The following is a 27,325-nucleotide window of genomic DNA, read 5'->3' as shown; positions in this document are numbered from 1 at the left end:
CGTTCTGGTTCTCTTACCTATACAGATGCGGGCAGGGACAGAGGACTGGGAGATCCAGAAAGACACCCAGGAGAGGACGACCAGCAGGCTGGAGGGGACATAGGTCTCCAGGATGAAGTACAGGATGCTCCTCTTCAGCTCAAAATGGAAGACCAGCTTAGGGTAGTGGCCTGGGAGAAGAGGGACAACATCAAGGGATTTGGCTACTGTGGAACGCACAGTGTGAGGACAGGAGTGAATTGACCAACCTTGGGGTCCTAGATAAATCAAACCTAAAATAACCGTAGGAACATGTGATCTGTATTCTAACATGAAACACTCACCGAGCCATACAGCTTATATCGTAGCCACTTGATGTCTGTTCCCTGAAAAATTACATGCTGTTTTTGAACAATTGTAAACTGTAATGGGAACAATTCCCATGCAATCTTTGACATGGTATGGGCTTGGTATGGGGTCACATCCCAAAACCGGTTGGCAGCCTGGGTGTAACAGTAGATTAGTGTGTTAGAGGTGTGTTACTGGTGTGTTAGTGTGTTACTGGTGTGTTAGTGTGTTACTGGTGTGTTAGTGTGTTACTGGTGTGTTAGTGTGTTACTGGAGTGTTAATGTTAGTGGCAGCAGACTGCAGTGATGACTTCAGACCGCGAGGTAGATCATTATTTTCCACGTCCACAGTCAGATTTACACAATGCAAACAATTTTCACCGCTGTTGCCAGAACACCTCGTAACAATATTTTTTTGTTGATTTGTATGTTTCTACAAAGAAAATACATGACTTATTATTCACAACAACGTTTATGGGTTTGACTGGTTTCATAACTGGAGGGCCCATGACGGCTATTCATAACCCATTGTCTTGTTTAAACAAAAAATAGCAGTCTCGAATGTCAAGAGGGGAGGATGAAGGACACGAGATGGGGTGGAGTCGTTACCCGTTTCGTAGATGGCCTCGGACACAGAGGTGTAGTGGTCCTCTACAGTGTACTGGGCGAGCTTCAGTGTGTCCAAACCGCTGACCGACTCGTTCCCTCTGGTCCAGTAGAACATCACGTCGTTGATGTTGTAGCCCCCTGCAGCGAGAGACGGAGACAGAGAGACGATGATTTAGTCTGATAACAGCTGTGTCAGGGCAGTGGGTGCATACCTAAAACGAAGGCCAAAATAACACAATAAAGCCCTAAAGCTTATTGCTATTGTGGTCCCTCAAATGATGATAATGATGATGATGATGATGATGATGATGATGATGATGATGATGATGATGATGATGATAAGAAATTATATTCAACATTGCATACCGTAGGTTGACAGTGTTATTTTTATGAATATGTGTACACATATTTTAACCATAAAACAAAAGCCTTATGTCATTTGATAGACACTTTTACCCAAATCATACAGGTGCTGTGAGTGCATAGCATACATTTTTTGTAGGGATGTCCGATATTATCGGCCGACCGATATTATCGGCCGATATCGGCAGTAAAATGTGATATCGGAAAATATCGGTATCGGTTTAAAAACAAAAAAAAACAATAACAATATTTGTTATATATAAATGATATCCAGTGAAATTATTAGTTACCTGAAATTATTCAGTTTTTTGGACGGGGAAACCCTGCATATATCGGTATCGGTTGATATCGGTATCGGAAATTAAGAGTTGGACAATATCGGAATATCGGTATCGGTAAAAAAGCCAATATCGAGCATCCCTAATTTTTTGTATGGTGGGATAAGTGGCGCTGATGGGAATAGAACCCATGAGCCTAGCAGTATTAGTGCTCTACCCATTGAACTACACACACATATCAGTTCAGCTCTAATGAAAACTTGCAGCTCGTAGAATGATGAGCCCCATAAGACCATATAACAGCCAGTCAGGCTTTACAATAGGGTGTGGATGTTTTATTTATGTCATATAGTTGCAGCTACAGTACAGAATAGTTCCCCACTGCTCATTCTAACACTTTCACGTCCAGTCAGATCCTCTAAGCATTGTTAATGGTAATCCAGCTCTGATGTTTATTCAGTATTTCAGAGGGGGAGAGGAAAGACAGCCAATGAAGAGCTTAACTCTTGCCTCATGCCACAACAGACTACTCGTGCATATTTCACAACATGGCTAGAGTTGTTCCGATACCGATACCAGTATCGGAAATGCCGCCGATACTGCCTAAAATGCTGGTATCGGTATCGGCGAGTACACGTAAATTCTAGCCTCCGATCCCATGATGTCATTTATCTCCTGCGGAGAGTGAGGATTATAAAATGATCGTGTTTTAAAGTGTGATGCTGTTTGTCATTTTAACAGCAGATACACTTTCTTAAATTCCATTGTCCCCGACAGAGCGTGTGACGGGGAGCTCGGACGGGATGTGTTTTGCTTGCTGGTGTTATGATAGCATTAGCTGAAAAGCTAGCTAGTTGGAACAACATCTGCTTTAACGTTACATCAAATCAGATGATCGCCTGTCCTTTCTTCAGGACCTGACACTGTCCGTCTATAATGCACCCACGGTGAATCGTATTTAAGTCAAGTAGCTACTGACTAGCGTTAGCTGACTAACGTTATCAAATGTCAATGCGGGGAAGACGAGCTAGGTCAGCTAGCTTAGCTTGATAACGGTACCTTGGCTAAAGTTGGTGCTATTCATAATCCAGCAATAATGGCTGCAGACCTGCAAGCAAAGTAAAGCAAGTTCCAAGTGCCAAAGGATAAGAGTCTGAGGCGGAGTCTCAAAAGAGAATGTTGAATATTTATTTTGCATCGAAAATCACAACATGAACGTTACTACTAGCCACTGCCAGATCCTCTGCTAGTACTAGCTTACAGACTGGGTAGCGAGTGCAACACCGTCTAACGTCCGTGCGGATCATTGGAGTAGGGTATATCTCCAGTGCCGCAGCCCCATACTCATTGATTAATGATACTAATACTAATCTATACAATCACCTGTTGTTGAATAAATACCATTACTTTCTAGTTATTACTAAAAAACAGTATATATAAAACAGTATCTGTAAAAAAATAAATAAAAAAAAGTATAATTTATATAATATATTTTTTTTTTGTTTTTTTTTATGTATGCACTGGTATCGGATCAGTATCGGTATCGGCCGATACCCAAAGCTTAGGTATTGGAATCGGATCGGGAAGGAAAAAATGGTATCGGAACATCTCTAAACATGGCCCAAATAACTCTGGTCCCGGGAGAGACTCCCTGGGACCGAACACCAGTAATAACGGGACTAGACTACAAATTCAGCCAGATTTTGACACGATTTTGTCATGGGCCCGACACAGAGAACAGCGATGTGGCGTCCTAGATGCCCCCCACGACACCCGGACGAAAGCATTTCTGCATTTCTTCTCTCAAGTGTGACAATTCCTGCAACGTGTTCTTTGACTTTGACAAAAATGAGAGGTCCAAACCAAACCCCTCCTCCCCAGATTCCCCCTGAACTTCATGCCTGGGAGGCATGTGGCGATTTGTCTGAGACAAAGGCATAGTGCGCCCTGTCTCTCTGCCAAGACACGGCAAGATTTTATGATGCTATGATAACCTAATCTGACAGGGTGACCATCATGAAAGACAAAAACATTGCGTAGATCTGTGTTGTGGGGGGCGCCAGGCACCTGGTACCTGACCCCACGCCCTCTCTCTGGACCACACAGGCTGGAGGGGCAGGGCACCTGGTGAGGGATGGTGAGCCCTGCACCGCTCCCCCTCCCTCTGTGCTTGTCATCGGGACTTCAATGGTGCGTCATGTGGCTGTTCCGAGGGCCAGAACCTACTGCCAACCAGGAGCCAGGGTCTCGGACATCAAGGCAGCACTCCCTTCACTCATCAAGGACCATCCTCAGGCATCATCCATCATCATCCACTCCGGGTCTAATGACATTAACACTTTCAATGCCAACGACGAGATATCTTGTTTGTTCATGCCGACCGTTCATTGCCAACGACGAGAGATCTTGCTTTTTTTTTTTTTGCGATTTGAATTCATATTTCATCAATCTAGTCTCACGTTAGTGCTGCAAACTCTCTCTGAGCTCCATTGGGAAAATACCGCCCCCTATCGTCTCTCCCTGTGGTACTGCACCCCTTTGGAATGGATTGAATGAAACACATTGGGGAAAAAAAATCCTGCTTCCTCATTTTACTTCTCGGGCAAGTCACCCGAGAGGATCGGATTCATTGCAGAACCCCAGAACAGCGTGGAATACATATTTTCAGTACCCAGCGTTGGATCAATAAACGCGATCGATATTTGGAATGGCGATCAGGAATTGGAATAATCTTTTTGGAGAACATCTGATCTGAGGTACGGAATCTATTTTACCAGTCTTAGGATAATCAGAGCTTTTTTCACAGAGATATCAACGTGTGCCCTATGTGTGTGTGTGTGCGTGTGTGTGTGTGCGTGTGTGTGTGTGTGTGTGTGTGTGTGTGTGTGTGTGTGTGTGCTGATCAGGAAATGAGAGAATCGATTTTTCAGCTCGCTTCTATAGCGTGCATAAGTACACATATACTATCGATAATCTAGCGTTTATTTGAAAATGATTCATAAATAAGCCGAAAAATGACAACGTGTTTTGTGTATTCCAGTGTATTCCAGTAAAGGGCGTTTATCACAGAATCTTTATTTTTTTCTGAAACTTTAAAAAAACAAGTGTTTTTCAAAATGGTATAAAATGGAAATGAACCAATTAAAAAACAATCCGTTTTGACAATGTTGACTGCAAACAAGTCATTGATAAGCGACGGCCATATTAGATACATAGCCATAATTTAAGATATAGTTTATGCGTTCGCAAATATGAGAGCTCTGTCATTGAAGTGGGTGGTGGCATTTAACGGGGTAAATAGGACAAGTAAGATCTTTAAGTACCTGAGCACTGAGATCGACTAGCAGAAGGGGTCTACTAAAAGGCCCAACAGTGCATGTTTCTCCTGAGGAGGCTGAAGGGTTTTAACACTTTGAGTGCCAGCCACGGCATAATTCGTTATTTCATGCCAACCGTTCAGTGCCAGGAACGAGATATGCCATTTTTTAATCGTTATTTTTTTTATTAGCGATTTCCATTCATATTTCATCAATCTAGCCTCACGTTACCAGTGGGGATCTGTCTGAACTCGAACAGGGAAAATACCGCCCCCTATCATCTCTTCGGATGGTACTGCACCCCTTTGGATTGGATTGAATGAAACGCATGGAGAAAAAAAAGTCCTGCTTCCACATTTTACTTGTCAGACAAGTAAACGGAGACGATCGAAGTCATTGCCCACCACCAGAACAGCGCAGAATGTGTGTTTCCAGTACCCAGCGTTGGATCAATAAACGCGATCGATATTTGGAATGGCGATCAGGAATTGGAATAATCTTTTTTGGAGAACATCTGATCTGAGGTAAGGAATCTATTTTACCAGTCTTGGGATAATCAGAGCTATTTTCACCTATATATCAGCGTGTGCCATATGTGTGTATGTGTGTGTCTGTGTGTGTGTGCGATCAGGAAATAAGATAATCGATTTTTCAGCCCGCTTCTATAGCGTCCATAAGTACATTATACTCTCGATAATCTAGCATTTATTTGAAAACGATTCATAAATAGGCCGAAAAATGACAACGTGTTTTGTGTATTCCAGTGTATTCCAGTAAAGGGCGTTTATCACAGAATCTTAATTATTTTCTGAAACTTTCAAAAAACGAGCGTTTTTCAAAATGGTATAAAACGGAAATGAACCGATTAAAAAACAATCCGTTTCGACAATGTTGACTGCAAACAAGTCATTGATAAGCGACGGACATATTAGACACATAGCCATAAGTTAAGATATAGTTTATGCGTTCGCAAATATGAGAGCTCTGTCATTGAAGTGGGTGTGGCATTCGACAGGGTAAATAGGACACGTAGGACGGCACTTAAAGTGTTAATGTCAGACAAGACATTTTAACAGCAGTATACCAGTCACTCATCAGTCTTCACATTCAACTTTGCACCCTGGATGTTGCAAGGAAGGAAGCAAGGAAAAACTCATCAAGCATGTAACCAATATCACCGGCACCACTCAGACCCTCTCAGACCTGTAATTCCCACTGCAATATTCATTTTAAAACAAGCCCAAAATGAATGGACTGTTGCATCACTGCACACCCGCTCTTATTTATTGTATGGAATTGTTTGTGTTTTAATGTAATTTTGAGTGAGTCTTTCATGGGTGTATGTTTTTTGAGAAAACAATTATCTATCATTATGTGACAGACAATAAGAGTATTTTGGATCTTGAATCTATACAAATCTGAATCAAAAGGCATGCAGAATGAAGTGCCGCTCCCTGTGTTGATAAAAGGATGCCATAAAAATGAATAAGAGGTCCTTTATTTATTAATAGAGAGCTATAATTCTTATTAAGTAGGCCTAGACCTGATAATGAGAGGGAAAGAGCTAGAGGTAGACGTTGATGGCAACAACTCATGCTGTAGTTCTCTGGCTGATCTGTAGAGGGAGCTACAGAATAACAGATGGGAAATTGGATGAAGCAGAGAACTCCTCTAGATTCTGCTGTATATCACAAGCTCATTAACTCATGACTCTTCCTTGTTAGCAGAACGCAGCGGCCGCCTGATCTCCAACCTACCAAAGTCAGCCCACGTCACCCAACTTCTCAGAGAGCTGCACTGGCTTCCCATCGCGGCACGAATCCGCTTCAAGGTTCTTGACCTGGCATTCAGGGGGGGAGGGGAACGGGTCCCTCCTACCACCAGTCAATGGTCTCTAACTACACACCCTTCCGGCTGCCTGAGACCCACTCCTCTTCGGCCTCCTGGGGGGCCATTGAAGCGAAGCAGGCTATTCTCTGTCCTGACTCCACGGTGGTGGAACAAACTTCCCGCCACAGTCAAGACAACTGAAACCTGTCCAATCTTCCACCATCGACTAAAAACACACTTTTTCAATCGACATCTGAATAAAAAAATTAAACTTTCTTTACTATTATGTACTATTCTACTATGCATATACTACTACCTACTATGCTGATATGTCTATACTACTATGCACTCAAAGGAAAGCTGACTTGTTGTGCACAATTTGTATGTTGCTTTGGCGTCAGCTAAATTACTGCCCTGCTCCCACTTACTGTAGCACCTCCTCTGGGACAACACATGTGTGTAATCTAAGGAGCCATGCATTTATTGACCAGAGTGGGCCCTGGTTTTGATCCAAGCCTTGTCATTATCAGCCATGGAGATTTTGGGTAGCGTATACCTATGTTCCCCAGGTCCAACTATATGTTCCCCACTCCTCAACAAGCTCCTAAAAAGGGTCCTATGTTCCCCGGTCCCAAAAAAGGCTTCTAGATCTCTGTTACGATAAGATTTTCAAGCAAATGAACTACTAAATCTACTAAATAAGTAAATGTTTGAGATATTATAAGCATCCAAACGTTTTTTCTTAAACATTAAACTTCTACTCCTAAAAGAACACCAGTGACAGTTGTGTGAGGATGTGGCAGTAATAGGCTATAGGCTAAATATATAATATAGTAAATCTATCATTCATACAGAAAACATGCAATTGTTTTCATGTTTTCTGTATATGAATGATATATTTACTACCAGCAGTGTCACTCACCTACAAGGAGACAACTCCTCAGGACGTACAGAGGGCCTCTCATATCCGTACTCTCTATCTCTGACATGCTGCGCTGTAAATCTTTTCAAGCCAGCAGTGTCACTCACCTACAAGGAAACAACTCCTCAAAACGTACAGAGGGCCTCTCATATCCGTGCTCTCTGTCTCTGACATGCTGCACGGTCAGTTTCATCGGGCCAGCGGTGTCACTCACCTACAAGGAAACAGCTCCTCAAAACTGACTGTTCTATTCTATTCACATAATGTGCTTACTTCATATATCTATTCTGTTCACATATGTGCCTACCACTTGTATCTATTGCTATGTTCGCCCATCACAATCACGCGAGCAGTCTAACTCCTGTCCCGTCTCCCTGTCTCCCTGTGAGTGGCTGTCCCGGAGTGATGACCGGAGTGCTGGACGTCCCGTGATGACACCCACCCAGGATGCAACCCTCTCTGCGTGCCCCCCTGTCTCCTCCGGCAGTCTCGTAGTGATGACCGGAGTGTTGGACGTCCCGTGATGACCGGGAAGATACGACCCTCTCTGCGTCGCTTCCTGTCTCCCTGTCTTCGGCTGTCTCGGAGTGATGACCGGAGTGTAGAACGTCCCGGGAGGACGCGCCCCTATGCCTCAAATAGATCCACTATCAGTTCTATCTTTAATCTTTTAAAATGTTCAGTTGCTATCACTATCAGCTCTATATTTAATTTTTCAAAATGTTCAGTTGCTATCGCATGCACTCATCTGTGTTTCACTACACACATGGGTGCTAGGGTGACCACGCGGGACAGTCCTGATATTGGGCCGTTTGTCCCGCGTCCCGCAACAACAATTGAGTACCACAGAACACTGAACTATCCACACATAAGCACACATGAGCACACACACGACACGCATGCTGTGCACGCTCACACACTAGCAGCCACTTTAACACTTCAACATGAGCGGGCACACACTCATGCGCACACACTCACACTTATTGCCAAAAGGAAAGGCCACTTTAAATCAGTATTAGCAACAGTAACGGTGTATTGCACTACCAAAGCTACCTAGCATGTCCTATATGCTCTGTAAATAACTATGTACAGATACCGATTTGATGTCACACCATGTTACCTGTTACCTGTTATTGCACAATTTTTTTTTTGTATTGGATTCTATTATATGTTGTACCCACTGTATTGCACATCGTTGCGGGCAAGACCACCCGCATTTCATTGTATACTCGTATATGCCGTGACAAATAAAACTCTTGACTTGACTTGACTTGACTTGAACAAAACAATGTCCTGCAATTCAAAGATAAAAAAAAATAATAATATTATTTTAAATTTTAAATTTTTTATCTTTCAAAGATTATTATTTAATTTTTTTTTTAAATGTTGTTAATTTAATGCCTCGTTCCAATACCCTCTTATATTTAAAATAAAAAAATCGGGCGACGTCACAAACCAATGCATTGCGCAGCCGAGCAATAGTATCCATCTGCAGGACCACAGCACCGACACATTCAGGACCGCGACACTTTGCGGACCCTCGCTCCCATTGGCTGATTTGGGTCACGTGACCGTCCCACCCAATGGCTGAATTGGAGTGGGACGGTCACGTGACCCAAATCAGCCAATGGGAGCGAGGGTCTGGAGAGTGTGGGTCCGCAAAGTGTCACGGTCCTGAGAGTGTCGGTGCTGTGATCCTGCAGCAGGATGCATCTCCAGCCGAAGCTGCTGAGCAGCTCACTCGAGTCGCGCTGCCTGTCACCTGTCCGAGCGAGGCCGGTGTTCTGCGAAATTCTACTACTCTGCTGAGAACTGCTGCCGTAGCGCGAATCGCCTATATGTTTGGACAGCTGGGTGACGTCACCCTATAGTTCACTCCGAATTCCAACAGGTGTACCGACATTTTATCATCTACAAATACATTCGGCTGCAAAGCCAATTACATGCAAATATTTACATGCATATACAGTTCAAAAGGTGCAATGAAAAACATATGTTTAGATATTGTTTAAGATATATCAACAACAAGACTCAACAAGACGTTCGTCAGCAAGGTGGCAGGATAATAGGCGTGTTCGAAATGGATTTCGGTTCGCCTCGAAAGTAGACGAGAGTAGCCGAGTGAAGCCGGGGGAGGAGTTAAAAAGGCGGACACTTCCGATTTCACGAGAGCCTCTCGCCTAGTCTCGCATGGCAGATACGCTTTCACGTCACCACACACACATTACACACCTGTCCAGCTCATTATAATGCGATGGCCGTGTGCAAAATTTGATCAGATTCAAATGTACAGCACACCATATACTGCTATAGTGGAATTTATACAACGGCATGCAAATTTCTCTATTCTGATTGGCTGAAACAGTCCATTTACACGTATGTATCCTTCATAATCCACGCTCCTGGTCCCAGGACCCGCCCACCACCGAATCACATCACTCCGCCGGATCACTCCGTCGGAAAAAACAAGATGGCGGACAATAATCTTTAACAAATGGATATGTTGATAGCGTCATAACGACTAAATATAAAGCGATTCTGTCAAGGGGAACGTGTTAGTATTTTAAACAATGTTGGATGATGTAATTGATGGGTCTTGACTCAATCTAGAACAAAAGAAAAATCGCGGATTGATTGATAGATTAATTGATTGATTTAAATTTCTTCCTTCCTACTTTCCGACTGCAGCGTTCTCTCTCACACTGTCCGACGCTGGCGTACCCACAAACACACACATACACACACACACACACACACACACACACATACACACACACACGCACACACACACTGTGACACACACACACACACACACACACACACGCACACACACACACACACACACACACACACACACACTCCTGTCTGCAACAGCGGGGGAATCAGACTGAGAGAGAAGCAGCGCTGTTTTAAGTGAGCATGGTCTATTGAATTGATTGATTGGTTGATTGCTAATTTTATTACTGTACCCCTGGTTTCCAACTGGTTAAGTTTAGGCTAAAAGAAATAAATAAAAAAATAGGGCGAAGAAAACGTTTTTTTCCTATAGGGCAAAGAAAACGTTTTAATAAATTTTCAATCAATCATTCCAATAATACACAGTTGGATGTGTTAGTTGGTTGGATGCACTTCAAGCTGCTTCCACATGAGGCAACTTCTCTCAATCATTCCAATAATACACAGTTGGATGTGTTAGTTTGGTTGGATGCACTTCAAGCTGCTTCCACATGGAGTTGTGGGAACTACTTTTTCTGGCGGATGGTTTTTTCAATAAATCTTCGATTAATGTGTGTTTATTGTATAGAAATAAGGTTGGATGAATCTGGCAGTTGTATAAAAGCTTTACACCACGTGCAGTCGTGATTTGTGACCAATAAACCATGCCTAGGGGGGTCTAACGACCCTCGGCTGCGCCTCGGGCCTAACAACCACCCCTAGGCATGGTTTATTGGTCACAAACCACTCCTGCGTGTGATGTAATGCTTAAATACTATTCATATACCATAATGTATACCATCTTGTTGCGCGCTCCTGGCCGCACGCACACACAACACACTGCTGAATAATTCTGTTTTGCATCAATATATATATGTATACTGTGTATATTGAGGCAAAACAGAATTATATATACAGTATTGAGGCAAAACAGACGACGCATGTGTGTATGTGTGTGTGTGTGTGTCTGACAGCTTGAAGTTTATCATGATGATATGATGATAACGCATAACATAATAAAGTTTTCAATCAATCAATCAATCAATCAATCAAACGTCTCATAACTCCCTGGCTGTCACGTGGCTGGTGACTGACAACTTTTCTGAGCCAATAGGCGCTTTGCGCGACCGTAGCAAGTCGCTTCCCAGCCGGGAGCAGCCGGGTGAGAGGTACTGTGGCGCCTCGCTCTGAGGGCTGTGCGTGGCTCGCTCCCGCGAGAGTTCCGCGCCTCATCTCGTCAGATTTTCAGAGCAAGTCGGACAACATTCTAACCGTCATGCAACGCGCTTGGCGAGGCCGTAGTAAAACCTGCGCAGATCTGCGTCCGCCTATCCCATCTCGAACACGCCTAATGTAGTGTGAACGCAGGATCTGCCACTGACAGGAGCTTCACCATCACCCATGGAGGAGAGGGGGACGTCACATATAGTTGTTCAGAGGAGCGCCTCTTCAGCAAGTCTGGCCCGACTATTATTGAGAACTGAATCAATCAGAGGGTCGGTTTGTTATAATAACAGAATACACTGGGAGTATCGCCGGGACACTGTCCAGAGGGAAGGGGGCAATAGAATCCGGAGGCTAATATCCCCAAAACCGGAGGTGAGTTTAATAAGATTAATAACAAAATGAGCTATATATAGCCTACCCTCTGCGTCGAATATGATATATGGGCATTTAAATAATAAATACATTTATTTAATTTTATTTAGCAATAAAAAAAATTAAATACCTTTTTTTTTTATTTATTTTTTGAATGGCCTTTCTAAGGTTTCTCTCCTCCACATTGCCTGTGGTGCATTTTTTCCTATTGCTAGGTTTTAGTGAGTTTTTCCTTACCTTCGCGTGGGGTATGTCTGGGAGTGTTGCATTTATTTATTTTTCATTTATTTAAATTTTTTGGACCTTATGGTATAGTTGTTTTTTTCTTGACTTATTGTGTAGTTTCTTCTTGACTTGTTTAAAGAAGACATGTCTCTGTTAAGCACTTTGAGCTGCATTCTGTGTATGAAAGGTGCTATATAAATGAAGATTATTATTATTATTATTATTATTATTATTATTATTATTATTATTATTATTATTATTATTATTATTATTATTATTATTATTATTATTATTATTATTATTATTATTATTATTATTATTATTACTACAATATATATATATATATATATATATATATATATATATATATATATATATATATATATATATATATATATATAATTATGTTATTCAGTATTTATATACTGTATATTAGGGATGCTCGATATTGGCTTTTTTACCGATACCGATATACCGATATTGTCCAACTCTTAATTTCCGATACCGATATCAACCGATATCAACCGATACCGATATATGCAGGGTTTCCCCCCACAAAAAACTGAATAATTTCAGGTAATTAACATTACATATCTCTAGTTGTGGAATTAACACAACATTATGCATACTTTTGACAATAAATAAAATCAGAATTTGTTCTTACTTGCTTGCCTGGGTAAATAAAGGTTATAGAAATGTAAAAAAATGTATTAAAAATGCCAATATCGGCCGATAATATCGGTAGGCCGATAATATCGGACATCCCTATATATACACAGAGATTGACTACTACACTATACATATATAATTCTGTATTTTTCTCAAACAAAATCAAAGAAATACAGAAGAGATCAATCAATCAATCCAAAATAATAGGCTTTTTTTGCAACCAACTAATCTATAGTTAAACAGTAGGGGGAACAAGAGTAACATAAGACCTTTTTTGAGGAGGGGGAACATAGGACCCAGGGAACATATGACCCTTTTTTGGAAGGAAGATATCGAACCTTAATGGTAAATGGCTGCATTTATATAGCGTTATTTATCCAAAGCGCTTTACAATTTGTTCCTCACATTTTATCCATACACTCACACATTCACACACTGACGGCAGAGGGAATCAATTATCAGGAGCAATTAGGGGTTAAGTGTCTTGCTCAAGGACACTTCGACACGCTGCCCTGGAGGAGCGGGAATCGAACAGGGAACCTCCAGATTACCAGACGACTGCTCTACCTCCCGAGCCACTGTCGCCCCCTTAATGACTTTGGGAACATATACCCTTTTTCTTTTTTTTTTTTTAATTTTTTTTATTATTGCAAAACAAAACTTATTAAAAGTCAGTACTCAACACACAATGTATAATGAAACTTTCAGTAAAGGTGGTTAAAATATATGCAAGTACAGAAACAGGATAAAACAAAAATAGTCAATAATAACATTTTAACCGTATACAGTGTATATCCAGCGAAGTTACAATTATATAAATGTTAGTATATAATATACCCCTAATACCTATTTTCTAAAACCCTACACACATATGCTCCAGCTCAAACCCCCCCCTCCCGGACCCCCTCTTGGATAGTACCTCCATTATCCCTCACTCCTAACCAGACACTACCATTATAGGCTAGCTTTTATTCTCTCCACCACTTCTAACCACATTGACATTTTGGATTCATTGAGCCCCAGAATTCTTGCTGTAGATATTTCTTGATATATCACATCGAGATATGTAAGAAACCACACTTTCCGGCACATTTTTTCCGGTTGAAACCAACGTGATGCGATCAGTTTTTTAGCTACTGTGATACCCGATAAAACCAATCTTTTTAGTTGTGGATTCACTGCAAACTCAAAAACATCATTCAATAGCAATACCGCGGGGTGTACAGGTATATTCCAAAATACGAGTATTGATAATTGTTGGGACACATCTTTCCAGAATGCCTTAACTGGTGGGCAGTCCCAATACATGTGCATAAATGTTCCTTCGTCCCCATTTGTACATTGGGAGCATTTGGAGTCTTGTATAAGCCCCATTTTGCACAGCCTTATAGGAGTCAAGTATGTCCTGTGAATATAGTTCAGATTGATTTGTTGATGATCCGGGTTCCTTGATGTAAGTCGGACATTTGCCCAGGCTCCTTGCCAATCAAAGTCATTTTCCAGGTCTGGTATATCCCTCCTCCAGACATTGTCTAGTTGAAGGGTTTCATACGAGGACGTTAGTAATTGATAATAAAAACCTGATACAAAACCTCCCAATGTATCTCTTTCATAGAAACATTTGTGGTATCTGTGGTGTTCAATTGGTATGTGTAATGGAACACCGTGAGATCTCATACAAAGTCGTAACTGTATGTAAAAAAGCCATGTGGACTCGGTGAGGTTAAACTTTATGCATATTTCGACATAACTACAGAGGCCCTTGTTATTAAAAATATCCCCTAATGAGTGTATGCCTCTCTCTTCCGATATAGGGAATCTTATAGGTCGTTTTCCCATTAAGAGAGCATTGTTATTGAATATGGGAGTGTGATTATGCCATACTTGAGGGTTAGGAAATGTCCTTTGTGTTTCCCGCCATGTCCTGATTGCATGGGTAATTATTGGGCCAAATTCTCGCTCACAATGCTTGATTGAAAGTTTAGTGTATGCTATGTCTTTCAATCTCTGTGGGGCTACTATGTTTTCTTCTAATTTTCTCCAACATACCAAAGCCTCGGGGTCAAACCATATCTTCTTCAATGGTCTTAATGTGAAGGCATTAAAATATTGTAAAAAATCTGGGACTGCCATGCCACCGTCTGCTTTATTTCTCTGTGCGGTGGATCTTTTTATGCGAGGTGGTTTGTTATTCCAAATAAATTTGTATGTGGAGGTTTGTAATCTTTTCCAGTAGCCCTCTGGAGGAGGTAACGGAAGCATTGAGCTGAAGAAATTGATTCTTGGTAATACATCCATCTTAACTATTGATACCCTTGCCTGTACTGAGTTTTTAAGTTTTGCCCACCTGTCCAGGTCGTCTTTGATTTTGTTCTGTATTTTTGTGTAATTGTGCTTCACCGTTTGTCTTATGGTGGGAAATATTTCCACACCCAAGCATCTGAAATGTTTGACCATGGGTATCGCACCTGGGAGGGTTGTCTCTTTTTTTGCACTGGTGTTAAGAGGAAGAAAAGCCGACTTAGGCCAATTTATTTTAAATCCCGATAAATCACCAAAGTTCTCTATCAACTTGAGTATAAGCGGCAATGTGTTGTTGGGGTTTTGCATGAACAATATTACGTCGTCCGCATATAAACTAATTTTATGATGTGTGCCCTTGATTACTATTGGTTCTATGTGTTGGGATTGTCTTATAAATTGTGCTAAAGGTTCTAATGATAGATCGAATAGTCCGGGACTAAGAGGGCAACCTTGTCTGGCTGAGCGTGATACCGGAAAGATATCGGAGATGAATGTGCCTGTTGTAATCCTGGCCGATGGGTCCTTGTATAGTACTTTAATCATATCAATGAAACCTTTTCCTAACCCCATCCTTTCCAATACTGCCCATAGAAACGACCATTCCAACCTGTCAAATGCTTTCATAGCATCCAGGGATAGTATCGCCTTAGGTGTGATGTCCTCTTTGTCTGTATCTAGTACGTGCAGTATTCGCCTTATGTTATCATTGATCAGGCGACCTTTTATGAAGCCTGTTTGGTCCGGATGAACTAAAGACGTCATATGCTTTTGCAATCTGATGGCTAATATCTTAGAGTACAGTTTGACATCGGTTCCGAGGAGGCTTAAAGGACGGTAACTACCGCACTCAGTGGGGTCTTTGTCTTTTTTGTGAAGAACTGAAATGAGTGCGGTATTTTGGTGTTCTATGAAGCTTCCCTCTTTGACTGAGTATAAGATCATATTTAGTAATAAGGGTCCAAATATGTCCCAGCAAGAAATGTACATTTCTGATGGGATACCGTCAATTCCCGGAGCTTTGCCGTTTTTCATTCCGGATATGGCCTTCTTGAGTTCTTCTAATGTGATCGGTACTTCTAACTGTTTAGCGTCTTCCTCCGTAAGTTTAGGGAGAGTAATTTGATTAAGATATGTGTCTAATTTGTCTTGATCAAAGGTCGTTTCTGAGTTATATAAATCGGAGTAGAATTCTTTGAATGTATCGTTTATTATTTTGGGTTCTGTTACTAGAGCTTGTTGTTTCCTAATGGCAGTTATATCTGCAAATTTTGCATTAATTCTTAGTCGCATGGCTAATAGGTGACTAGGTTTAGAACCTTGGAAGTACTGCTGTTGTCTAGTGCTGCGTATTTGCAATTCCGATTTTTGTCTGTACATTGCTTTGATCTCTGTCTTTAGAATGTTAACTTGGTTATCTAGTCTGGTAGAGTTGTTGTATTTTAAAGAATTAACATATACCCTTTTTCTGAAGGGAGATATTGGACCTTTTTTTGGGAGGGGGAACATGAATGGTAAATAAATGGTATAAATTAAATAACATTTGTACCTTAGGTAAACCCACTCAATTGTATTCTATGCTTTTATCCACCAATGATAGACATGACCATAATACCAGACATGCTTCAACCCTACCTCTGCCTAGAACCAATGCTCTAAAGAAAACTGCAATGTATATTAGAGCCATAACATACTGGAATAGGAGCCCATTACATATCATATGGACGGAAAACAAGGACAGTTTAAAAAAGAAACACCATAATCCGGAAGGAAATCAATATATGTCATGCATGAGTGTAGCTGCAGCCATGTTATCCTAACTTATTCTGTTTACTTTGTGTGTGTTTTTTTTTAAAGGTATGGTGAAATGGATTCACCTATGACCTTTTGTTTTATTTTCTATTGATTATGTATGTGATATATGACTGATTTACACTGAATGTTTCATATTTGTATGTGTATATCTGTGAGGACCCCAGGAAGAATAGTCAACACGTTGATGATGACTAATGGGGATCCTAATAAACATAAACATAAACATAAATAAATGGTAAATGGTGCATTTATATATAGCGCTTTATCCAAATCGCTTTACAATTTGTTCCTCACATTTTACATATTCACTCACACATTCACACACGGGAGCAGTTAGGGATTAAGTGTCTTGCTCAAGGGAAATAGGGATGACCCAGAGATTTTGATGCTGATTGTTGTTCTGTTATTTCTCATTATTTCATTATTTTTGTGACAAGACAATAAATATTGACAGTATTGCGGAGGCGATCACAGGTTAGCCTACAATAATTTTTGTGTTGACACTGTAGTGCCAATGTAGCAGGTATATATAATATACTGTTATGTATTCCACAAATAATCCCTCACGTTTTATTTTAATTTATTTATTATTATTTATGTTCTCAAAGTAGTTTATTTTGAAATCGTTGCGTCGTCACTTCCTCCCGAAGTGACGTATTTCCTCTCGTGTGCCCCTCTTCATGTCAGTCTAGACTGGATGAGTGAAGAGGTAAGATGGTCGCTCATTATCTGTAAATATATTTCTGGTCTAAAAGAACGTATGATGGTCTAATGTTGTAAATAAGTTTCCGGGCAATGAACCGGGTGTGTATATTAATATTTTTGTTAATGATGAGCAGTTGTGCACTTGTTGTAAAGACATTTAACCGTGTTCACAAACTTTTGTATGACCACATGTTGATTGGGCTAGTATGGATGGGGGAGAGGCCCCGCGCTGATAGATTGTGACTGGTATTTCCCCACTGCAGTCTGTGAGCTGTTGGCGCCATCTAGTGGCCAAGATATAAAACTGCCTGTCTTGGTGTTTTGACAGGTATGTGTATGGCTCCTATGGTTTGTTTTGTATTATTTTATTGTATTGTTTTATTCTAATGTGTTATTTCAATGTTTAATTCAAACTGAAGTCTAGACTGGATGAGTGAAGAGTCTGTGAGCTGTTGGCGCCATCTAGTGGCCAAGATATAAAACTGCCTGTCTTGGTGTTTTGACAGGAGAAATAAAAATGCCACTGCTGAAAAGGATCACGGCCTGTCTTTCCTTCACACACACCACCGACATAGAGGAGTAGTCCTAGAACCGGCTACACTGGTGCCGTGACCCAGATGCCTTGAGTGGTGTGAGTTTAGGGGGGGTGAGTGTAACGGATGGTACCGCAAAGCCCAGTCACAATGAACTTCCGACGTTGTGAAGTGACTGTGGCACGGTAGCGGTACAGGAAGTAAAACTCACTCCCCAGAGGCATCCAGACTGAGTGCTTAGAAGTGAATTCACCTCTTGGTACAGAGGTCTGTGATGTCGCCCGCGGTGCGCGAGACCGGGGTTCGACTCCCACTTATGGCATGTTCAGATAGAACCGGTTACACCAACAAAGACCAGATATATCTAAACAACAAAGACAAATCAACTAATGAACAGGGAGAGAGTTGAGCAGGTAACAATGTAGTACTGAGGTATTCACTTTGACTCTCACTTACAATGGGCTCATCAAGCGGAGTATGTTTGTTCATGAGTCAGTCAGCTCCTGTGTGTTCTGCGAAGGCTCAGGGTCCACAGAGTGGATACAATCATTATGTTATTGTTCTACAGGTCAGCCACTGGATCTATTATTCATTATGCCATCACAATGTGGTTTGGTAACCTGTCCATTAAACTCAAATCACTTCAACTTCCAAAACCTGATCAAAAGGGCTAGAAAAAGAATTGGCACGCTTCCCCCATCTTCTCTCCTGAAGATCTTTGAGGAGACAGTGAGAAGGCAGAGCTATACAATCACTTGTGACCCAAACCACATCCACTTCACTAAGAATATGTTATCAGTCGTAAAAAAGGCAAAGCAGCGCCTCTACCACCATCTGGGAAGATACTCCAGTCCTTCTACTCCGGAGCTGTAGAGAGCATCTTGACTGGAAACATCACTGCCTGGTATGGAAACAGCACGGCACAGGACAAGAAGGCCCTACAGAGAGTGGTGCGCTCAGCCGAGCGTATCACGGGTATTGCACTACCACCCCTGCAGGTTCTATACAACAAGAGGTGCAAATCCAGAGCCTGCAGAATAATGAAAGACCCTCACCACCCCAACAACAGCCTGTTCATGCTGCTGAGGTCAGGCAGACGCCTGCGAACACCAGCTACTAGGACAGAGAGACTTCAGCTCAGCTTCTTCCCCCAGGCCATCAGAGCCTTGAACACTGAACTCTCCACACACAAGCACACATGAGCACACACACGACACACACACTGTACACGCTCACACACTAGCAGCCACTTTAACATGAGCAAGCACACACTCATGCTGCACACGCTCACACTTATGGCCACTTTACAAAAGGAAAGGTCACTTTAAGAATAGTATAGTATAACTTGAGATTGTATAATATAGCATGTACATAAAGACCCAGTGCCTCATCCGTAGCTAACAGTGTATTGCACTACCACAGGACCTAGCATGTCCTACCATGCTCTGTAAATAACTCATGTACATATACCGATATGCCCTACTCTGTTTACTTGTTTTATTGCACAATGTCGTTCTATTGGATTCTATTATATATTATTACTATTGTATATGCAAGACCACCCGCATTTCATTGTATACTCGTATGCCGTGACAAATAAAACTCTTGACTTGACTTGAGCTCATGCAGGCTATTACAGGTTAGCACAGATTATTACAGATTTTGTGGCTGTCTGGGGATGCCGCCAACCTTGGGAAGAGTGCAGGCCAATAGTGCTCAGAGGTGAAACAGGTAGCATCTGTTAAAAAAGCCTTTCTAGAAGTGGATTCTCTCTCCGTCCTCCACTGTGTTCCCATCATGATGCAGCAATCACACGGCAGCAGGAATGTTTTCTGACTGAGAGTCCCTTTCTCCTGTCAGTGTGCACTAAATATTTTACCACTGTTTCCATCTAAACACCCTGCACAAACCATCCCCATTTAAAGGGGACATGCATTGCTATTCCTTTCACTATTTGGGCAACTTTACACAATTCATGTGAGTCTACTGCTCCATGGAGCCCGACGCTGCTATGCTCTGCTTCGTGCCGGTGGCCGGACTATACTCAAATCAACTATAAATGGATCTAATCAGTGGATTGCATATTTTCTTCAAGAAGCAGAATAAGGCTAACCCTCTCTGCCTATTGGGACATCATAATCAGGCTACCAACTTGAAGACGTGGTAATTTTTGGATTATCGAAGCTTTTGGACTACAATAAGAAGATTTTGGATCTGTTTACCGCGCACAGGATCTACCAAAATGAACTGATAAGACACTTGGACACTTGGACTAATAATGCATTCAGTCATTTGGACGGAGTTGTTAAAACTCACTCCACTCAAATCAATAGAGTTATATTTCACTCTATTCAAATCAAATTTAAAGTGACGTGGCTGGGATAAATGGGCCAGTCAGTCAGCCAAAACAAATTCCTGGACCAAGGTCGAAACAGGGAGCTGCTGGAGTCGAAGGCCCTCTGGGAGATAAGAGTGGCGAGCGGCTTCCCCACCCGCAATCCCTACCTCCCCCACCCAGGACTTGGCTTGTGCACTCCCCCCCACCTTCCCCCCCCCCCCCCTTCCTCTGCATTGGCGCTGCACTGTCGGCTGCCTCGTGTGAGGGATCACTCCCCCCCCCCCCCCTACAGCCCTGTAACAACCCCAACCCACTCCCCCCTCCTTCCGTAAATGCCGCTGCCGCTGCCTATGCATATGTTTGTCTCAAGGCTCTGTACCATTATTACTATCTAAAATGTAATAATTGTGGAATATTACTGTAATGAGCTGTATGTGTATGATCCAAGCGTCCTATGATCCTCATAGGAGCATAACAGAAAAAAGCATTCCATGTGAAGGTATTCTGTATCTTTGCATGTCAACGAATAAAGAAACTTGAAACTCTATGGAACACATCTGTAAAGATTCCAAGCTGTTTGGGCTGGGCTCCGCCCATAAGCGCTTTGAGTGACAGTCGCCCACAGTCTGCGACTGGCAGACAGAGAGAGAGGTAGAAAGATTGGGGGGGGATACTAATTAATTTCGCCGCGGGGGGCATAATCCCACGGGACAATGCATTGGTAACTTGTTTCAAATGACAATATATACCGCTGTGAATATTATTGCACGGATCGGAATATGGGCGGAGTATGGGAGTCAAAGATATGAAAGTGATCCCAGGGAGAAGACCCTCCATGCACGCCGGTCAGGTTGTGTGTAAAATGCGTGTGTGTTTCCCCGTGCGCCGGTCAGGTTGTGTGTAAACGCCGGTCAGGTTGTGTGTAAAATGCATGTATGTTCCCCGGGCGCCTGTCAGGTTGTGTGTAAAATGCGTGTGTGTTTCCCCGTGCGCTGGTCAGGTTGTGTGTAAACGCCGGTCAGGTTGTGTGTAAAATATGTGTGTTCCCCACATGCTGGTCAGGTTGTGTGTAAAATGCGTGTGTGTTTCCCCGCACGCCGGTCAGGTTGTGTGTAAAATGCGTGTGTGTTTGTTTCCCCGACGCTTGATTGATTGATTGATTGAAAACTTTATTAACAGATTGCAGAATGGGTACAATACAGTACAGCTCAATACACACAATTGTTAAGGGGATGCAGACCAGAGAAAGACTTTCGTCTTGTTTACATCAGGGTCCCCACTTTCAATTCATCAGGACATATATGACATACATAACATACAGATAGACAGTACTGCTACATCTATACATTTATGACATACCAGATTTGCAAATACAGTACTGTTTGTGATACAAAAAGAGTCCAGAAAAGAGAGTATATACATTTGACATAAAAACTGTACATTGGAGGAGGTTGGGTAGGTGGGGTGGGGTTGGGTGGGGGGGGTGGGGGGGCTGTACATTGGAGGTGGTTGGGTGGGTGGGGTGGGGGGGACAGCTCCTGTCCCTCTCTATCTATCTCTCTGTTGAGCGAATGGTTGCGCTACAACCATATAGGGGCCGTTAGTTATGCAGATCAGTGCCTTATTCACGTCAGCAAAACAGTCAAATCAGAATGACCTAATTCACTGGGGGAGGAGATTGTCTCAACTGAATTAGAGCAATCCGCCAAAATGGTAATTACTTAGAGACACAGACCCATTGATACTAACCCCCCATTGTTATAAAACAATGCTAAACACTGGAAAAGGCCATTTATAAGACACAGGACCTTTAAACCCTTCTCTTGTGCAGATGAGCCACTTTTGACATGGCATTAAACGAAACAAATCCTTGAGTATGTCACCCTATATGCTAGAGAGAGAGAGAGAGAGAGAGAGAGAGAGAGAGAGAGAGAGAGAGAGAGAGAGAGAGAGAGAGAGAGAGAGAGAGAGAGAGAGAGAGAGAGAGAGAGAGAGAGAGAGAGAGAGAGAGAGAGAGAGAGAGAGAGAGAGAGAGAGAGAGAGAGAGAGAGAGAGAGAGAGAGAGAAACAGAGACAGAGTGAGAGAGGGGGAGGGGGGCAGTGTTAGTTAGTTAGTTAGGTTTTAGGGCAAGGCGAGGATAAGAGGGCAGCCAATGTGCTTTTACACTACTGTAGGTAAGAGCTGTGGCCTGGTTTTAATGTGAGACAGTCATCAAAGTATTTGTTTATACAGTTGCACATGTGTACCCACACACAAATGCAGACATGCATAAGTGAGCATGCATGCACGTAAACGTGCATACACGCAGACTCATTTATATACTCACTCACTCACTCACTCACTCACTCACTCACTCACTCACTCACTCACTCACTCACTCACTCACTCACTCACTCACTCACTCACTCACTCACTCACTCACTCACTCACTCACTCACTCACTCACTCACTCACTCACACACACACACACACACACACACACACACACACACATACACACACATACAGACTCACACGTATTATCTTCATTTAAATAGGCTACATAATTTGTTTTGATGCAAATGCTTCCAGTTAGTTTTAGAGCTATTTGTCTGAGAGATTTCAGTGTGTGAAAACTGGGAAAGCCCAATCAGAGTTCTTACCCATTACAAAAGGCGTCCCACATGGATCAATCCTGGGTCCTGTCTTATTTACCATTCATATTAATGATATTGTCTCATTTTGGAATGGATGACACGTTTATTTTTATGTGGATGACTAGCAGAACCAGCTTCCCAATGATTAGCACAAAGAGGGTAGTTGAAGCATCTCTATCTGTCTTGGATTATGGAGATGTAATTTATAATGCTGCTCCTTCCACCCTGAAACCTCTAGACAAAGTCTATCATTCCGCTCTCACATTTATTACTGGTGATAGATATGGTTCTTGCCACTGTATACTGTATGATAAACAGCGATGCAGTGGTGGGCATACGCGGTCAAACGACGTTTAGGCTACGTCACTGGCAGAAGTGCGCGCATCCTATTATTATGCAAAGTCTAGGTGATAAGTGCCCTTAGGCACTTATCACCTATGTGTGTGTGTGCGTGTGTGTGGAGTGTTGGGCGTGTGTTATGTGACAAAAGACCGCCCGTCTCGTCCCCAGCTCCGACTCATGAAAGAGGAGAGAGACATGTATGCGCGTGCGCGCGGGAGCGCGTGTGCACGTGGCGTTTGGCCTTGGCCCATATTACGACTGCACCACTGATGATAAAGTGGTCTGGTCTTCCCTGGCAGAGAGGCAAAATAAACATTGGTATCTGTTTATTTTTAATGCCCGGGCTTCTTGGAATGATCTTCAACTCTTGCTAAACTCAATACCCCACTAACATGATTACAAATGTCCCAACTTCAGTTTTTTGACGTTTTTGTAGAACTTTCTTTGTTTTCTCTGCATCTGTGTTTTGTCCTATTTATTCAATGTCTAATTGTCCTTTTACTTATTTTTACTTTGTGTTTCTTAATATTTTCAAAGAATTTTTTAATACGGTGTTGTAAATTACATAAACCTCAATTTGCCCTTTTTTTGTGGAATAAATAAAGGATGGAATGACGGAATGAACATAACATTACATCAAGCGTTTTGGAGATCAGATAACCTCACCTGTCTGATGCCTTGGTTTGATCACATCCATTTGTTATAAAACCCACCAACTCACAACGCTACACTGCTATGTGCCGAGGCAGCACATACTGTAATGCTTCTAATCAAAGATGGCTTTGGAGCCGCATGCTATTGATTCACTCCTCTAAACTAAAAACTATATTTTTAAATGTATTTTAAAAGAGTGCTTACAACTCTCTAGTTGCAGCGTGCAGGTTTGCTTGTCCATGGGGTATTTGGTGAGATCCATGTTGCAGGCCACGGTGGTGGTGATCCTAGATTTGGAGAGAGAGAGAGAGAGAGAGAGAGAGAGAGAGAGAGAGAGAGAGAGAGAGAGAGAGAGAGAGAGAGAGAGAGAGAGAGAGAGAGAGAGAGAGAAGAGAGAGAGAAAGAGAGAAGAGAGAGAGAGAGAGAGAGAGAGAAATAATCAGTTGTCATGTTAAAAATGCAGTTAGCTCAGTGGTTTCTTACATCTGTCCCTGTCCTCCCACAGTGTTTCTCATGTCTGTCTAACAACCCCCTCAGACCCTATGGATGTCTCTGTCCTCCTAAGCCCCCCCCCCCCACACACACACACACACACTGCTAATGGCCTATGCGTTCTCCCCACAGCCATTGTCTGACAGAGCCATGACCACAGGCAATGGAGCAGCTATATATGGAGGTCAGTGTCGACAGGGCCACAGTTACACGCATGCACATACACACGCACACACACACTCACCCACATACTGTACATCAGTTGCACACAGATGTACAAGCAACAGCTGCACACAGACAGATAGAGACAACAGGCCAACATTTGAGCCAACACTTTACTTGCATATAATGCACGCTACTATCCAGTCACTCATAGCCATGTCACGCACATGTTTGATTTGATTTGAAATCTTTATTTCGAACATGTAAATACAAGCAAAATAAAACCAAAACAAATCATTAATCTCTAGCAATGAAATGGAAAAAAAAATTAAGAAAAAACTAAAACAAAACAAAAAAATAGAACATAACTCAATTTACATGTTCGAAAAGGAGTAGGAAGAAGTATACACTTATTTAATCCTACCCCTTTTCCACTACTCAAAATGAATGTAATTTTTTTAAACCTTACAAAACAAATATATATATATTAGTGCTGTCTGTAACGGCCAAAATGGATTAATGTGCAGTGGATTTATGTGACCAGAAGGTGGCGCTTCTTTTATTTAAGCGTCAGGTAAACCTGTAGGAGGAGGAGTTTTGACCCGGAAAAGGGCAATGGTTTTTGACCGCACGTACGACGCAGGTCTCAGGTCGAAATGTTTGTATCCAATTAGATATCGTATTTCATTATCATTTAATCAGTTTAAGGAACAAAAACAAGGATATTCTGTTTGCACGGTGAAGCAAATAAATATCATTTTCCAAGTAAGCTGCCTGCATTGTGTCATTGGGACAAGGACTGTTTGGTATGAGACCAGGAATATAACGGCGCGTCAGCCAGTCTAACTACGGGATCAAGATTTCTCAGTAGCTCCGTATAAGACGGGAGCTCCTTTAATATTAGTCAAAAACCTCCAAACCAGTTGGACTCTTGCTTGGAGACTGGGGAAGATTCGCTGCGTTAGGGGACGTCGGAGAATCTCCACCGGAGGAAGGCGAGGACCTGCTGCTGTTGTTGTGTGGAGGAAGAGGGATTCTACTGTTGCTGCTGCATCACGGATCCGTCTGCAGCCGTTCGTGGACGAGGAAGACACCGGTGCTGACCCGAAGTTTGGCTGAGGAACAGTACTGGACCGCGAGTACTGATTCGTGAGCGACATCATGGTATCCAACGCAAGGAGGTAGGAGTATAGCGCTATATAAATACATGGCCATGTAAAATTGTGTGCACACATAACTTGGGGTTGAGCATAAATACATGGTTGCTGAAGAGGAATAACACTTGACTACGCGGACCTTTTTGTATTAACTATGTTGCGCGACTCGTCACCAGCCGTCTCGTTTTAACTCAGACTATCTAATAACATGGCGACGCGCAAACCGGCGTCAAACGTTTCCATGGAGACCACAGCGCGCTCCGCTGTTAGCGGTGACGTCACTGGGAAACGTGTCGTTAAAATGACTGCCAAGGCTGTTGCAGAACATTGTGGCAAATTGGATGCCAGCAGAAAACGTAAATTTAACATGGCAGCCAAGATAAAAGATTCAATTCTTGGTTTCATGTTAAATAATGAGAAGGAAAAAGTAGAGAATGCTCTTACAGATTTGAGTCAGGTGTGTTATGAGGCGAAATGCATACATGACAATCTGTTGGGTTATACGTTACAGGATGAAAAAGAAGAACAAGACATCTGGTTTAAAGCAAAAATGTTGTCAATCAATGAGTGTATTTCAAATGCAAAACTGTGGGTTTCAAATATTGAAGATATAACAAATGTACATGATGAAAATGATGGTAAAACAACTGAAGGTGATTTGCATTTAATTGATGATGGTATTGCTCCAAATGACAGTGTGTCAAACATTGTGAGCAAATACTCAAAAACAAGTAGCAGGTCATCTGCCAGGATTTTAGCTGAAGCCGATAGAGCTGCACTTCTCGCTCGTGCTGATTCTCTAAAAGAAAAACATGCTTTGGAGGAGCAGGAGCATCAGTTGAAAAGAAAAAAGGAACAACTGGAGGTGGACACTGAATTGGCTGCAACCACTGCAAGGTTGGCCGTGTTGCACTCCTCTGAAAGTAAGCGTTCATCTCGTGCACCTTCAAATGCAATGAATTCCTATTTTGAAAGGGAACACCACAAGCTAAATCCTGTTGCAAGGGAATATCAACCTGGGACATTAACACAACGAAGTAAATTGACACAATTGTCAATACCACCAAACAAGCCTGTGGATGTGAGACCAAAGGAACGTGGTCAATGGCATAGCACTGCTACTAACCGCCAATATAACCACAAGGAACAGTAAAGCAGAATGGGAACAACTGATAATGTTCAAATCAATTCAAACCAACCTGCAAACATGCTTACCATCATGGAGAGGCAAAATGAAATAACTGCTGCTCTGGTGCAGCAACAGCATTCCAGGTCTCTGCCACCACGAGATATCCCAACCTTTGAAGGTGACCCTCTCCAATACAGAACATTCAT

The 27,325-nt window shown here is 42.2% G+C and overlaps 1 protein-coding gene across 1 annotated transcript in view; it reads right to left on the bottom strand.

Moving 5' to 3' along the window:
* The window catches only part of LOC311234186 (gamma-aminobutyric acid receptor subunit pi), a gene marked incomplete at its 3' end in the record, with an annotated part of 214,713 nt that overhangs the window by 38,980 nt on the left and 148,408 nt on the right, over positions 1 to 27,325 (bottom strand). The window contains exons 5-7 of the mRNA XM_084321308.1: positions 24,384 to 24,466; positions 937 to 1,074; positions 18 to 170 (exon numbers count right to left, since the gene is read on the bottom strand). Coding sequence (XP_084177434.1) covers positions 18 to 170; positions 937 to 1,074; positions 24,384 to 24,466 — 374 coding nt within the window. The remainder of the gene's footprint in view (positions 1 to 17; positions 171 to 936; positions 1,075 to 24,383; positions 24,467 to 27,325) is intronic.

This window comes from Notolepis coatsorum, assembly GCF_963971535.1.
Source record: "Notolepis coatsorum genome assembly, chromosome: 9".
NCBI classification, from domain to species: domain Eukaryota; kingdom Metazoa; phylum Chordata; class Actinopteri; order Aulopiformes; family Paralepididae; genus Notolepis; species Notolepis coatsorum.
Note: the sequence above shows the minus strand (reverse complement) of the source record. Positions and strands in the feature narration are given on the sequence as shown.